The sequence below is a fragment of the Pyrus communis genome, chromosome 14 (assembly GCF_041283825.1).
Source record: "Pyrus communis isolate YQ-2024b chromosome 14, ASM4128382v1, whole genome shotgun sequence".
NCBI classification, from domain to species: Eukaryota; Viridiplantae; Streptophyta; class Magnoliopsida; order Rosales; family Rosaceae; genus Pyrus; species Pyrus communis.
In genome coordinates this window covers 1922876-1938861 of record NC_142578.1, presented here as the reverse complement: position 1 = coordinate 1938861, position 15986 = coordinate 1922876, and the positions used below count along the sequence as shown (strand labels likewise).

At 37.5% G+C, this 15986-nt stretch overlaps 4 protein-coding genes across 8 annotated transcripts; 2 read left to right on the top strand and 2 right to left on the bottom strand.

The window, feature by feature from the left end:
- Positions 1-4876, top strand: LOC137712689 (inorganic pyrophosphatase TTM1). Of its 2 annotated transcripts, none has more exons than XM_068451821.2 (12): positions 1-303; positions 880-1252; positions 1588-1702; positions 1814-2009; positions 2093-2206; positions 2316-2489; positions 2975-3169; positions 3341-3463; positions 3539-3648; positions 3766-3889; positions 3979-4251; positions 4354-4876. In XM_068451821.2, exons 2-12 carry the CDS (start codon positions 913-915, stop codon positions 4567-4569), a joined length of 1980 nt encoding a protein of 659 aa, XP_068307922.2. In that variant the 5' UTR covers positions 1-303; positions 880-912; the 3' UTR covers positions 4570-4876. The 2 variants fall into 2 exon arrangements, with proteins under 2 accessions (XP_068307922.2, XP_088540539.1); XM_088684413.1 differs by having other exon boundaries at positions 18-303; positions 887-1252.
- A 152-nt stretch (positions 4877-5028) lies between these two features.
- On the bottom strand, positions 5029-6853 carry LOC137712690 (H/ACA ribonucleoprotein complex subunit 2-like protein). The gene is made up of 4 exons (XM_068451822.2): positions 6619-6853; positions 6427-6496; positions 5749-5854; positions 5029-5361 (listed from the first exon to the last, which is right to left on the bottom strand). Exons 1-4 carry the CDS (start codon positions 6752-6754, stop codon positions 5200-5202), a joined length of 474 nt encoding a protein of 157 aa, XP_068307923.1. The 5' UTR covers positions 6755-6853; the 3' UTR covers positions 5029-5199.
- Positions 6854-7012: 159 nt separating this feature from the next.
- Positions 7013-12381, top strand: LOC137712966 (phenylalanine--tRNA ligase beta subunit, cytoplasmic). Of its 4 annotated transcripts, none has more exons than XR_015955780.1 (20): positions 7013-7172; positions 7279-7334; positions 7428-7528; positions 7683-7812; positions 7903-8018; positions 8142-8208; positions 8450-8491; positions 8621-8662; positions 8871-8947; positions 9154-9280; positions 9369-9536; positions 9744-9860; positions 9963-10082; positions 10175-10384; positions 10509-10616; positions 10728-10823; positions 10908-10991; positions 11135-11221; positions 11309-11365; positions 12046-12381. XR_015955780.1 is itself a non-coding variant. In XM_068452181.2 (20 exons), exons 1-18 carry the CDS (start codon positions 7115-7117, stop codon positions 11201-11203), a joined length of 1788 nt encoding a protein of 595 aa, XP_068308282.2. In that variant the 5' UTR covers positions 7013-7114; the 3' UTR covers positions 11204-11221; positions 11341-11367; positions 12047-12257. The 4 variants fall into 4 exon arrangements, 3 of the variants coding, with proteins under 3 accessions (XP_068308282.2, XP_088540540.1, XP_068308280.2); XM_068452181.2 differs by having other exon boundaries at positions 11341-11367; positions 12047-12257; XM_088684414.1 differs by lacking the exon at positions 11309-11365 and having other exon boundaries at positions 12033-12381.
- Positions 12382-12714: 333 nt separating this feature from the next.
- LOC137713987 (protein MIS12 homolog) lies at positions 12715-15400 on the bottom strand. Its single transcript, XM_068453349.2, has 7 exons — positions 15129-15400; positions 14951-15008; positions 14215-14334; positions 13957-14052; positions 13729-13867; positions 13093-13230; positions 12715-12978 (listed from the first exon to the last, which is right to left on the bottom strand). Exons 1-7 carry the CDS (start codon positions 15248-15250, stop codon positions 12917-12919), a joined length of 735 nt encoding a protein of 244 aa, XP_068309450.2. The 5' UTR covers positions 15251-15400; the 3' UTR covers positions 12715-12916.
- Between the last annotated feature and the right edge of the window lie 586 nt (positions 15401-15986).

Genomic DNA, 15986 nt, shown 5'->3' with positions numbered 1-15986 from the left:
ATCTTTCCCAACTTGTAGTGGTTCAGTCCAAATCAACGGTGGTCCTTTCAGGCCACTACCTAATCAAAGCTACACCCGATCTTATCCATTTTTGCCTCTGGAGTTTTTGCAACTGATCTGTTTTCGCGCGTACCTCTCAGACTCAACCAACCGCTCGCCGCCATGTGTCATCAATTTCTACATAAATCCTTCGCGCAATCTGACAAGAATTATAGGAACATATTAAATTCTCCCAGAGACTGCAAGAATCCAGAGAAAGCAGTTGCAGCAACTTTGAGACTTCAATTTTTTTTCCTGAAAAAGGTATGAGCTCTGATCACTCTGTCTCGATCAAATCTTACAAAGTCTTCAACTTTTTGCGGTTTTAATTTCTGGGTTTCTGTTTTTTGATGATTTCTTCATCTGGGCAATCTCCAATTTCATGTGTGTTTTCATCCGGGAGGAGTTCTTGAATGCTAATTAATCAGTGTTATTGAATTGTTAATTGTTAACTTGATGTTTAAGCATGGACATTTATGAGTTTCCCAGTTCACAGTTTTGCAATTTTTTTACTGTTTGGTTCTTGTTCTATTTTTCTCTTGAAAATGTTTGATCACTAGGAAGTTTCCAACTTTATGAGATTTTAAATTTCTGGGGTGATGTTTCTTGATGATTTATTCATGTGGGCAATCTGCAATTTTCATTAGTCTTTTGAGTTCGTTTTTGTATTTCTGTAATTTTGTCGGCTGGGGAGGAGTTATTGAATGCTAATTTATCAATATCAATGGATTGTTAATTATTAACTTAATGTTCAACCATGTACATTTATAATTTTCCCAGTTTAATGTTCTGCAATTTCCCAATTAGAATGTTGCTTTTGCTATTTGTTGAATCGTGCAGCGTGTAGGACATAACACAGATTTTGAGCTCTAAATGGTTCAAGATACAAGTTCTGGGGCTGAATCACCGCGGCTGCGCACTGGTCTGTTGCGGGATCAGGTGCAGCTTGTGAAGAGAAAGGACTGTGATCGTTATGAGATTGTCCAAATTCCAGATGTCCTGTCATTTGAGAAAGGTTTCTTTATAGCTATTCGAGCGTGTCAGCTGTTGGCTCAAAAGAATGAGGGGATAATACTAGTTGGAGTGGCAGGCCCCTCTGGAGCTGGTAAGACTGTTTTCACTGACAAAATGCTCAACTTCATGCCCAGCATTGCAGTTATTGCAATGGACAACTACAATGACGCTAGTCGAATCATCGATGGCAACTTTGATGGTAAAGAATCTCATCTTTGAGTCCATCAAACATCTGTTTTGATTTGATCATTATAAACATGTTTTGTAGGGTATGCTAATAGTTCAATGATTTTCCTGTTTCGAGTGATTTTCCTTTTATAGTAATTGAGTTCTTTACTTCGTTTCCGAATTGTTCACTTCCTTGTTTATAGTGTTCTTTAAAGTTTTGTCCTTCTGATGTCTTCCTTCATCGTCATCTCTGAATCTTTTTGTCCAATTTTTGATCATGGAATAAGTGATTTTACATTTGAGAGTCATGGCTGAACTCTAATTGTCACAATGTTTTGGACTAATTGTCATAATGTTTTGGAGCAGATCCACGCCTGACAGATTATGAAACATTGCTTGAAAATATACATGGTTTAAAGGCAGGCAATCCTGTTAAGGTTCCAGTATATGATTTCAAGACTAGCTCCCGCATAGGGTACAGGTAGTGCATCTCTGCATGATGTGAAAATGCTTTGCCACATATATAACATGATAGCTTTCATTTTCTTCTGATTCTATTGTATATTGATGGTCCTTCTGGTGCTTCTAACAGGACAGTGGAGGTCCCTAGCTCCCGTATTGTGATCATTGAGGGCATATATGCTTTAAGTGAGAAATTGCGACCTTTGCTAGATCTTCGTGTATCTATAACTGGTGGAGTTCACTTTGACCTTGTAAAGCGGGTTTTAAGGGACATTCAGCGTGCTGGCCAAGAGCCTGAAGAAATTATCCATCAAATTTCTGAAACGGTTACCCCTTTATCCAGTGTTACAAAGTTTTTGTTATCAGTACAAAAGATTTATGGTGGTTCTCATCCAGAATTTTGGTACAGGTGTATCCTATGTACAAGGCCTTTATCGAGCCAGACCTTCAGACAGCACATATAAAAATCACCAACAAGTTTAATCCCTTCGCTGGTTTTCAGAACCCTATTTATATTTTAAAGGTTGACTATTAAATTTTCTTGTTTTGGTAAATCTTTTTCTCCAGTTGTTTGTTTCAAGAAATACGTAATCATTTTCTTTTCTGACTGTCTATGTTATATCTTATTGCAGTCAACGAAGGCAGTGACAGTGGATCAAATCAAGGCTGTTATATCTGCAGATCACAAAGAAAGCACAGAAGAAACTTATGACATATATCTTTTACCACCAGGTGAAGATCCTGAAGCATGTCAGTCGTATCTAAGGATGAGGAACAGAGATGGCAAATACAATCTCATGTTTGAGGTTCGACATCTGTAAACTAAAGTTCCTAAAGGATATTACATGCTTTTGACTTTATCCGACCAGTGTCATTGCCTACATATATATCGGAGTTGTTTTCATCATCGATCAACAGTAAAGAAATGAATCTACAAAGGCTTATCTAGGAGTCCGGATAACAATTTACATGTCTTTCCATTTCAGTCAGGAACCCTGCTGTTTTTCTTACTGAAATGAATTTCTGATTCCATATACAAATAAGCTTGATCATCATCTGGACAATGGACATTTTAAGGGAAAGATTTCAAGATTGTGACATAGGGATTTTGACGGAGAATTCTTACATGGTTGTATTTTAATTACATGGGGGCGCAGGTGAAAACTTTTGTATAAACTTGTGTGTAGGATTCTGCTAATATGTGCTTGGTGTGGATCGTTGTATCTAAATTTCATAGTTTGTTCTGGAGTAGGATCTCTGACTAGCTTTACCTCCTCTCTCTCTCTCTCAGGAGTGGGTCACAGATAGTCCCTTCATAATATCTCCCAGAATAACTTTTGAAGTTAGTGTGCGCCTTCTTGGAGGTCTTATGGCCTTGGGGTATACAATTGCATCCATCTTGAAAAGAAGCAGCCATATCTTCTGCGATGAGAAGGTTTGCGTGAAAACTGATTGGTTGGAGCAACTTAATCGTCAATATGTTCAGGTATGATGCCAGGCATTCACTTTTTCAGATTATTTTGAAACTTGTGATACATTTTTGCTTTTCTGTTCTTCATGTCAGGTGTTTATTTCTGGAAACGAAAACAAGACTTGGTGTTTTCTTTTTAGATAAATTTTGTAAAGCTGGGCACTAACTTGCTGGAATTGTTTGAAGGTGCAAGGAAAGGATCGGTTACATGTTAAAGATATTGCACAGCAGCTTGGCCTGGATGGTTCATATGTTCCTCGTACTTACATCGAACAAATTCAGCTGGAGAAACTTGTAAATGATGTTATGGTATGACTCTCTCTCTCTCTCAACTGATCATGCATTTTCATGTTTGTGCATTGTCGTGATGTGATCAATCTACAGGCGTTGCCAGATGATTTGAAATCAAAGCTCAGCATAGATGATGATTCTTCGAGCCCTAAGGAAGCTCTTTCCCGAGCCTCAGCTGATCGGAGAAACAAGTATCTCAACCGGTATTTTTTATTTTTCAGCTATTTTCTCAGAATTGAAAGGATAATAAACTATCATCCAGCTGATCATGCTTGTATGTATTGATTGGTTCCTTTAACATCATATTCCATACTGGGCAGGGGTATATCGCAGTCTTACTCGAATCAAAGGGACAAGACTATTTCCAAACTAACGAGACTTGCTGTTAACAGCAGAAGGTTTGATGGGCGAAACCCAATATCACCTGCAGCAATTTCGAACCAGGTGAGTTACCGATTTTTCATGTAGTCCTGTTGATGGCACATAACTATGAAATTGTTTTTCACCAATAATTCTGCCTTGTATTATTTCAGGGAATTTTTACTCAACTTTCAGAACAAATTTCTACGCTGAATGAGAGGATGGACGAGTTTACATCCCGTGTTGAAGAGGTGAACTCCAAGATATCACTCAGAAGAGCTTCAGCTAGCCAGCAAAGTTTGGCTCTGCAAGCCAAAGCCTGCAATGGATCCGAACCAACTTCTCTTTTTGTCAATGGCTTGAGTAATGGCTCGTTGGCAGGAACGCTACTGCCCAATTCTTCGTCGTCCTCCCAGTTGGTCAAGGATTCCCCACTGATGGAAGAGGTATTTTGTGATAAATAAATACACTTGTGATGACATACTGTCTATCTTCTATCCTGTTTCCTTCTGATATGCTTATTTGGTTGCTTGGTGCACACTCAACAGATACTAGCCATCACACGAGGCCAACGGCAGATCATGCACCAAATAGACAATTTGAGCAATCTTCTGCGAGAGTATATGGCAGAGAGGTTTCGCCAAGGAAGAACAGATACTGCTGGAAGAATGCCTGATATCGAATCAGTTGTCCCACTTGTTCTTGCTTTGGCAATTGGCGGTTTAGGTGTCTTCTTCTTCAGGAGTCTGACTTCCCCAAAATAATTTCATGGCAAGCAGCTTACTTTCAGCATAGAACCTTGCTATAAACACGTTTGTATGAACCCGTCCTGACGTGCTGTATACCGAACAATGGTAGTCTGCCTTTGTGATAGGGGGCGAATATGGATTTGTAGGTTTATGCGTGGTCGGCTAATGTTGTAAGTACTAAATAGTTGGTATACGGTATACGGAAAGAGAGATTCAAACTTAAGTGCAACGGACGGACAGTGCTTTGGCTGATGTTTGCATACCATAAATGTACGATAACTTTTGATGGCCTTACAAATGCAAGCGACAGTGTTTCAGATGAGACGGTCGTATCCATATCTGTTTTATTTGAAATCTTTTAATTTGCAATGGTACGGAAGATCTAGCAATTCATATTTTCATTTAGTACTTAGATTTCGATTTTGATCCAGGCGTCCGAACACACGGTCGAAGTTGATTCAGAACACCATATCGCTGGCTAACTTGTGATCTCATATCTAAATCAATTCCGCATAGCGTTCGACTTCAATAGTTACACAAACCAAACACATTCTAACATGAAGTACAACGACAGCTTTCAGAGGCCGCAAAAGAAAAAACCTCAAACAAGATATTTGGTACAAGGGCACGTAATCCGTCCAGCATTCAGAAAAGGTTCGCGTGAAGTTCTTTGACCTCTCCTACAACTTCGTCGTGAATTGCCTTTATTTTATCTTGATCCTCTTTGGATAGTTCCCCTTTGTTAGGCTTAGTTGTCACCAGGACACAGCAGGTTGGCCTCTTGGTGGCACCGGCATTTGCAAGATCCTGAAGACGACATTCACAATACTAGCATTAGTGTGTTTTCGATCAAGAAAGCCGATGACAATAGGCAATATCTTTAACAAATGCTCAGCTATTGGATCATACAATGTAGGCTTTTTAGCCAAATTGGTCCTTGAGATTTGTATAACTCATCATTTTGGTCCTTGAGTTATGCAAATCTCGGGGACCACTTTGGCTAAAAAGCCTACAATGTATGATAAAGTAGATTTCCAAATTTGTAAGGAGCAGAAAAGACGTGTGAAATAAAATTTTCTGTATGACTAACTACTTGTTGTGTTGGTTTGTTTTATTTATAGATGCGCAAGCAAAGAAATGTCGCTCAACTTCAATGTAGGTAGGGTGAAGAACAATGATGTTGAGTAAACTTACTTCTTTTGAAGGCACGTAAACATATGGAATTTCAGCCTCTTCACATAAGATTGGAACATGAGTAACCACATCGATAGGAGAAATGTTACCAGCTATAACACAGAACCTGCACTCCAACACAAGGTATAAGAAAAATCAATATAACATTCATAGAAGTAACTCGAGCGGTGAACACAATCTACATGCTAAGCTGCTGATATCTCTAGGAACTAATAAACTAATGCTTGCATTTGAGCAACCACCTCTGAACCAACAAATGCATAAAAAACTAGCGCTAGCAGATCAAGCCAACTTTCTACATCAGATAAATACACTGATTACACGGCATTGACATTACGTAGATTGTCAAATTAAGTTCCTACTCTCTCTATATGAATCTACTCCAAAACACTTCTCTTGACACTCATGATGTGGCCGTCTAAATCACGTTAAAATTGGACAGTTCGACCGCAATCTCTCACTAAATCATGTTTCTACACTCCCTTCCAACTCAACCCATAATTCATAGCGATTGAATTAATACCAATATAACACAAGTGAAGAAATGCAAACGAAATCCTCGAATCTACTAACAAAGTTGCATCCTTTCCAATTCAAATTCAGTTTTTTCAACAATAAAATCGATTTCCCAATACAAATTAACAAAGTACAAAGACGAAATCGATATAAAAAACTGACCCCTTTTGACCACGCCGGATGCTTTTCACCACTTCCTTCACTCCCCTCTTCAAGCATTTGTGCTCAGCAGCTACAACATAAACATCATCATCAAACTTTCTTTCACCCATATACAAACATCCATATATATACACGCACACATTTATACATGAATTTTTATACGTATATTTTTATGTACGTATGCGTGTATACCTTTACGGACGAGCTTGAGGGTTCGTTTGCAGAGCTTCTTTCCGGCTAGGGGTTTGGCGATCGGAGCAAGAGCCTGCATCTTCTTCTTCTCCCTCTCCTTCTGCGCCGACTTCTCTACTTCGCTATCGCTTCCCATCTCTCTCCTTCTCTCTCTTCCTCCTCTCTCTTTCTCTCTCTAGCTTTCTGGAGACTGGGATTTTTCACTGTGCTCCGAGTCTCGCAATACCGCCTCTGGAGATTAGGGTTTTTATTTTCGTTTTGTTTCAAGGGTTTAAGGAATTATGGGCCTTAGGATGGGCTTGAACAATGTACACATGTTTGGTCCGTAACCCAATTATTGGCCCAACTTTCGGCCCAAATAAAATACCCGATAGGCCCAAAGAAAAATAAAAAAATCGGAAAAGGCCAGAGCTTAGGGTTTTACGTTTCTCTCTTGTGGTGGCAGTCTGCGTGAGAGCTACGCCGGAGGGAGACTCACAGTCCTCGAAAGTCCGCCATGCCTACCGTCAGCGTCGGCCGCGATCGTCTGTATGCAGCTCTAGGAAAAACTTACAGTGAGCTCTTAGTCTCTCTCTCTCTCTCTTCATTTGATCGATGCATTTATCTATGAATTCAGAAACTCACACTATCTCTCTGCGTTGTTGAATTTGAATCTGACAGCTCAGGAGCAGTTCGAAGAATTATGCTTCGACTTCGGCATCGAGCTCGATGATGTCGTAAGCAGTTTTTACAGTCTCTAGTTTTGTTCAATTTAATTTATTTTTTTGTTTATATTTCTCTGATTTATCGTGATTAATGTGTGTTTGTAGACAACCGAGAAGGCAATTATTTGGAAAGAGAAGCATTTGGATGACGATGAAGGCGGCGAAGACGAAGAAGTTATTTACAAAATCGAAGTTCCGGCGAATAGGTACATTGTTGTTTTTCAATTTTCGATTTCTATTTGCGTGTAGAATCATGTATTTACTAATCGGATTGGTTTCGCAAATTGATGTCTTATCATACTCCGTTGAATCAGTTGGTTCGAGATTTTAATACAATGTTGTTATTTGATTTGTATGCAGATACGATTTGCTTTGCCTCGAAGGGATTGCTCAATCGCTGCGTGTTTTCAATGGGCAAGAGGACATTCCTACGTATAAGTTGGCGAACATTAGTCAGGAGTCGATGATTAAAATGCATGTAAAACCAGAGGTAGTTATATTATGCGAAAGGACTATTGTAGGTGCTTTTTATTTGATGGTGAGACTTGTTAGTTTACAAAGGCTTCTTTTCCACTTGCAGACGTCTTTGATTCGCCCTCATGTTGTCTGTGCCGTTTTAAGAGGTGTAACATTCAATGATGCTAGTTATAACAGCTTTATTGATCTCCAAGACAAGCTCCATCAAAATATCTGCCGGTAATCTTTTCCGACTCGTAGATTTGATTCATAGCTTGTCATGTTCTCAATTGCTTGTCATTTGTCCAAAGATCGTTAGTGGTTATTCAGCTCTAGTGATTACACCTGCTATTTATTTTACAGGCGAAGAACCCTAGTTGCCATTGGGACTCATGACTTGGATACATTACAAGCCCCTTTCACATATGAGGTGGGCTTTTGATACTTGTTCTCTTTGCTACATTCTTGTATTCTACATTTTTTTTATGAAGATTCATTTGGTATTGGATTTTATGGTAAAATTATGGTAATGGTTTAGATCCTTTATTGAAACTTATGGTTCTTGGAAGGAAAAGTAGAAAGGCGAAGATTTCTTGATGCAACACGCATTTCAATAAAAGAATTTTCGTGTTCTTCTTTGTTGTGGCTTACAATTCTCTTTCCATGTTCAGGCTTTGCCACCTTCGAGTATAAATTTTGTGCCTCTGAAACAGGTACTTCTTTAAGTTTAATACTTTTTTCAATTAGTAGTTATGTGAATATGAATATGGCTTAGTAATAACTTTAATTCTTTTTAATAGTTTGTTAGCACTAATATCATGTTGTTTTGATTACTACATTAGGTGAAGAACTTCAGAGCAGATGAGCTCATGAAATTTTATAAAGTGAGTTCTTAACTGGGTGGTTTTTTTATTTTTATCTTCTTTTCCCCCTTTTTAGGGATGGGCTATAGTTTGTCCAAACCAAACAACAAATAGAATTTTAGAAACCATTGCCGTAATAGCTAATTCGCACAAATCCTTTTCCATAATCTACTGTTTTCTATGACCTAATAATATCTTGATCCATATTTTTACCATTGTATTCTCGCAGTCTGATTTGAAGCTGAAGAAGTTCTTGCACATAATAGAGAACTCACCGGTGTTTCCTGTTTTATATGATCACAACAGGTATGATAATTTCTTTCTCATACATTGATTAATTTGACATTTCTCATCATCTTTTAACTACCTCCTCCCCTTTTCCTAGTGTTGTAAAGAGCTTGACTTTGTTGGGATTGTTTTCAATGACTGCTTGTGTAACGTAGTGTTGATTACTCTATATGGCTTTGTATTTCTTTAAATCTTGATAAGCGATGTTCCGTTTACTTTGGCAGAACTGTTTTGTCTTTACCACCCATTATTAATGGTGCACATTCAGCAATCACATTAAAGACAAAGAATGTTTTCATAGAATGTACAGCCACTGATTTAACAAAAGCCAAGATTGTTCTGAACACAATAGTAAGAACCTGAAATTTTATAATGCATTTATTTCCTAGTTTTTGGTTCACCTGTCAGGGGATGATGGCATAAACTTTTATTCGTTCAGGTAACAGCATTTTCAGCATATTGTGAAAGGAAATTTGAGATTGAACCAGTTGAAGTGTTATATTCTGATGGAAACTCACATGTTTATCCTGATTTATCGATCTACAACATGGATGTTTCTCTATCGTATGTCAATAGTTACACTGGAGTGTCTTTGAAAGCGAAAGAGGTATATCAATAACTGCATGTTACTTATTCCTTTTTCATTCTTTAATATTGCTTATTGTTTCCAATGATTTTTTATTTGTGTAATTATATGTTGTAGGAATACTGCTGTTACCGATTGCATAACAACCATTTTCATGAATTATAGCAGATTTAGTTGATATACTGCATCCTTTTGCTTTTCTCATCATTCTTTATTATTACCGTGTAGGTTACTGATCTGTTGAAGAGGATGCAATTGCATGCTGAGCAATCTAAATCTGACAATATTACTGTGTCTGTACCTCCAACCAGAAGTGACATTCTTCACCCTTGTGATGTTGTGGAGGTATAATTATTCATAGCGCACTCACTGTATTAATAAACCAAACTCTTTCCCGTTTTTTTTTTTTTTTTTTTTTTTTGACAAAGTATTCTCTTTTGTGTTTAGGATGTTGCAATTGCTTATGGATACAATAATATTCCAATGAGAAAGCATATTCCAACGAGCGAGCCTGTTTCTTTGAAGCCACTAGCCTTGAATGAGTTCACTGAACTCATCAGACTAGAGGTTTGTAACAAAGATTTGTCAGTTGACACATAAACAGTTTTAATTGTGTGGCTTATTCTAATTTCTTTTGTGTTGCTTCAAAATTGTGTTAGATTGCAATGATTGGGTTTACAGAGGTCTTGACATTCATATTGGGCTCGTGGAAAGAAAACTTCTCAATGTTAAGATGTAAAGATGACAAATCGAAGGCTGTGGTTATTGCGAATCCCCGCTCATCTGATTGTGAGCTTGTCAGAACCAGTCTGATGCCTGGCATTTTGAAAACTGTTAATAACAACAAAGATCATCCGAAGCCCATAAAGGTATATGTTACCAAGTTCTCTTCTACAATATAGTTTCTCATCTGGGGTTGCACTTTTTCCCCTTTTCTGGTAAGTTATTGTATGAATTTTAGCAAGGATGGATATAACTTTCATTTTGTTACAGATTTTCGAAGTGGGTGACGTAGTACTGTTGGATGAGAAGACAGATGTTGGTGCAAGAAATCATTGCCAACTAGCAGCTCTATACTGTGGTGCTACGTCGGGGTTAGAGGTACAATACCAAACATCCTTGCTGCATACTGTTTGTTTCTCCTACTTTAGAACCTAGTAGCATTTATGAATAATGATTACATGTTGCTGACCTTTGGTTTATGATCTGCAGTTGATACATGGCCTGGTGGACAGAATTATGGGAGCGGTTGGGGCGTCTTGGGTTCCTGTTGGTGACAATACAGGATACTTCATCGAGACTTCAGATGTGAGTATATCTTTTACTTTTGTCATTTGCTAGCTCTTTTGGTTGGTATGGATAATTTTCATGCAATTTTGACATGTCCTGAAGGATCCCGAGTTTCTTCCCGGGAGACAAGCAAGCATCATCTATAAAGGGAAGCACATTGGAATTTTTGGCATTTTACATCCCGAGGTACAAATCGTAACTTAGTTTTTGATAAGGCTATAGCTACCGATTAGATTCTGTACTATAAACTTTCCCATTCTTGCTTTGAGTCAATCACGACCGATAGTCAATTTCTATTACCTTAATGGTGTATTTTTGTGTCTTTTCAGGTGTTAAACAACTTTGACATTCCTGATCCGTGCTCCTATGTAGAACTTAACGTTGAGAGCTTGTTGTAGGTCTGTATAACAACAAATGTAAGCTTCGTCTTTCATTCTTCCCATAGGTTTATACTCTTTTTTTTAAGATCTTTCCTCTCTTCGTCTTTCATTCGGCATGCACAGAGCTTTGTCGAGCTTATTTTCTTGATTTGCAGCTGACAACCGTACAAGAGATAGATAGTAGGGGTGGGTTCAAAAAACCGAAAACCGAAAAAAACCGAAAACCGAACCGGACCGAGACCGAAAAAAACCGAACCGAAAAAAAAACCGAACCGAAATTGTCAAACCGAACCGAACCGAATCTGACCGGTTCGGTTTCGGTTTTTGAGGCTCGGAAACCGAACCGAACCGAACCGAACCGAAATATATATATATATAATTTTTTTGAATATTTATAAATAGTTTAGTCATACAATCATAACAAAACAGAACCTGTTGCCATGTTGGTTTCAGTGAAACTTTACAAGCATGGAGGCATGGGTTCGAACCCTCATGCCTCCAGGATTTGTGAGATTTTTTTTAATTTTTTAATCTTTTTAACAAAACCCTTAAGTGTAACCCTAACCCTCCTCCTCCTTATTTTTCATTCCGCCTGGCCTATTAATATGAATGTGAACTTTCATATTTCCTTTTTTTTTTTAAATAATTTTGGAGGGAGGAAAAAAAAAAAAAAAAAAAAAAAAAAAAAAAAACCGAAAAAAACCGAAAACCGAACCGAAAAAAACCGAACCGAAAAAAAACCGAACCGAAAAAAACCGAAAAAAATTTGAACCGAACCGAACCGAACCGAAATTTCGGTTCGGTTTCGGTTTTGAGAAAAAACCGAACCGAAAAAAACCGAACCCAGCCCTAATAGATAGTCATTCTTCTGCACGAAGAATTTAGTACGAAATCAGGAAACCACAACGAGGATACAAATGTCAGTTTTGTTCTCTTGGTTTCGACTTTGATTAAACTATTGATTAGTGAATTGAGTTTTTCTAAAAACATCGATTGTAAGATGCATTCATACATAGAAGCTACCATTTGTTGCCAAACCGTAATGTTGAATAGAGATCTCTTATTCTTCGAACTTTTGGGTACGGATAGCTTCCGGTTTTGCATCCTCGTGTTTTATTTCCGTTTAGCTTCAGTTGTGGATTAGAATGTTAACAGTTATGGTGTTTTTGAAAGAGAGTTGCAAGTTTACTCATTTATTTTATGCGTATTTTTGCAGCCCTTTTATTTAGTCAAGAAATTAACCTCGCGTTTACGCTGTAATTTGTAGTAATTTCTTTTTTCTTTTGGGATTATGCCCCGTTGCAACAAAAAAGTGTCATGAAAAAAGGCTTTGTGATTGGTTCTGTAGCTTACAATTTTTGTGAAAAATTTAACTATCGAGTTTTTACAACATTATTAAGTCGTAAAAAAACTACCAATTGATTTTATTATTTTTTTCTTTTTTGAACAAACGGTATTCTCTACATTAGGGAGGAGGTGAGGGTGATTTAGCCTCATCATGGACTAACAATAATATGGTTCAAATTCAATTTTGACGAGAATCGAATATAAAACTTTATTTATAAGTGAAGAGATATACTATTAGACCGTAGTAATAAGTGGCTCTTCTGATCGAATTTTTCAGTTGAATATTCATACATAAAAGTTCACAAGTTTCTCATATGGACTAAAAATTCTTCAACATCTTCCAACTTCACAAGAGAAGCCTGCAAAATAGAGCATGCATGAAGCTCACATGTTTTTCATGTGGGCTATAAATGCTTCAAGATCTTCCAACTTAGCACTATAGAAGCCTGCAAAACAGAGCATTGTATAACCAAATATGCAATTCAAACGCTGTAAAACAAAGTTCGACTTGAAAGGCCACTAGTTGAACATGAATATAGTCCGTAGTAGGTAGATGTTACCTCTGCGAATTTCCATAACAGACGGGTCTCTGTGCGCGTTGTTGATCCAAGCAATCTTGCGGCGTTTGGATTCTTCCATCTTTTCGGTCTGCAGCTTTCCTACTTTCATCCGAAGTTCTGATGCCGTTTTCACCATCTCTGCATAAAACCGTAATCCACTAAAACTTTTGCTTTTCAATACTTCGAATTGTAGCTCGAGATGCAAACTTTCGAATGCCTAAATGCATGAATTTTCCTATTCAGTAGTCTTGAAACAAGATATGGTTGGAGTAGCAGCGCATTACCAAATGCAGGTTTGTCTGCACAACATATATATACCTATCGGGAACCTACGGGCAAGAAAACTATTCACATCTCTGCATTTGCTTGAGGTTTTAACACCAGAAAATTTCAGAACAACCAGAACGTATAGTCACCAATTGAAGCTTGTAAAACAAAAACAAAATCATAGCAAAACTTGATGAGAAAACAAATATTTCGACCAACTCCCGAGTGTCTAAGTGATCAAAAGGTGTGCATATTACAGAAATCGGCAATGGCTGGGGAAATCTTTACGAAGTGATCAATTTTCTTCTTAAAACTAAATCCATGCTTCCTAAATTTATACATATTCGAAGGAAGTATTTAGTTAGTTACCTTGGAAAATTTCATGGTAAGAGTTTAGGTCATATTGTTGCAATGTCCCATTGACAAGCGCAGAACAACGATCTCTAGACACAGACTGTCCTTCTAATGCTTGGATCTCTTGATTCAGCACAGCATTCTCCTTACTAACCTGTATGCGTATTCCATTAAAGGAATGTCGATCAGGAATTCAATTTCATGCAAACAAGACATTCTTGCAACCTCTGTTATTATAATTACCTCAGTGAGTTCGTTCCTCAACAAATCCAGCTGGGCATCCAGGTCTGTGTCAACTATTGCATTTTGACATAAACAAGCGTCGACAGGTAGTTCATCCTAGAAAGTAACTTTCTTTAGTCAACAAATTATACAAGTTTACAGAACGGAAAAATCATCAGTCACCAAATCAACAAGCAGCATATGGAACTTGATTTCTCTTACAGTCGGAGTGTGGATGAAAATGTAACTGAAAGCATCAATAAACTGAAAAGAACATACATTCTTAGACAGGTCGAACCCCTCTGGAACTTGAAAAACGTAGTCAAGGCAGTACTGCTCCCAGACACCCAGCTTTTTATCAAGATCTGATTGAACCTTTTTGCGGATGATATCAACACCCTACAGAGGAATAAACAAACAAATAAACAAATGAGTAAACTCAACAGTGGATTATCGAAAAAGATTGCATCTTCCTACTAAGTTCGAATACGAAAATTATAATCCTCAATCAATTTTCTTTTGTTTTAAAGTAATCATCCAATGCAACAGCCACTCAGTACTACGGTTTGGTAGTATTCCTCTTCACTTGAAAGTGAGAGGTCTTAGGTTCGAATCTCGTGGATGGCGGAATTCGATACCAAATTAGGCCGCCCATTGTGTGACTTAACCGAACTCCCCCTCCCCTTAGTATAAAAATATTGTACTAAAAAAAAAAAAAAAAATCATCCAATGCAACTTATCAAGCACCAAAAGAATTCAAATTTAAAAAAGCTACAAAACATTTTTAGCAAAAATTAATAATATGAAATAACCCCCCTAAAAATTAATAATATGAACTAACCCCTCAAAAAAAAAAAAAAAAAAAAATGTGTTCACAAATACTCTCACTCACGCAAAACATAGAAATTAGTAAAATTTGTGAAGGGGAAAACCCTAGAATTATGAAATAAATTGAAATTAAGCATATTGGGGCAAAACAAAACAAAAAAATGGTGTGTAGAAATTGGAATTATACCCTGGATAGATCTTGGGCTCTGTCAGTGCCCTCAATTTTCAGAGAGGTTGATGCTTGTCTGGAAAAAAAAAATGGTAAAAAAATATTGTTATTAATTACAATACTTCACCTCTAATAACAATAAAAATAGTAAAATTAATGAAAAAAAATTAATTAAGATCATTAGAGAGAGATTTACTGAAGGAAATGATCGAAGGCGTCGTCGACCAAGTCATCGGTGATGTTTAAGACGTCGTTGATGAACAGCTGTGGATTCAGATTCAGCGAATTGAATGCTGCCTCGCTTTCGCTGCCTTCCATTCTCGATACACGCAAAGCTCTATTGCACAGAAGCACTCGCAATTACTCCACAGATTGCTGGTTTTCAGATTCGCATTAGGGATTTTCCCGCGCAAAGTGCCTGTAAAATGGCGGAGGAGAGCGGAAAGGGCAGGACTTGAATTTTGAAAAGTGAAAAATAAAAGCAGTTTTCGAGAAGGAAAAGGAGATTTCCTAGGAATTTAGAAATTTATGATCGTGACCATTCATCGTATATCGTACAGTCAGTTTTTATTAGGTATTATTTGTATTTAATTTTAAATTTTGAAATGATTTCTGATCGTATGATGTAAAATACATGGTCACGATCACGGGATCCCTAGGAAAAAGATCCGACGGGGATCCTTTTTCTTTTGAGATAGCGAGCCGTCTACACGCGTGTACTCGTTCTTCCACGTCAACATTTTTTTTTTTTTTGAAAGCCAGGAAAAAAAGAAGTAGCAGGTAACGATTATTCGTATGTTCGATGCATAACGTTTTTGCGTCCATTAAGTGTTTGACAAGATCTCTTGTAAAAGTTCCTCAACAACATTTGACATAACGTTAACAACATTCGACATTGGATCTCAATGTCACTCGGCTAATTATTTTGACATTTGTCGATATGAACGCATATGAAAATAAGTCCATTGGTGCGTTTGTTGCACCGGACTATCTCAAACTAGACTAACTTTAGGAATTAAGCTAAACTGATTTAGTAAAACGTTTGATGCTATGT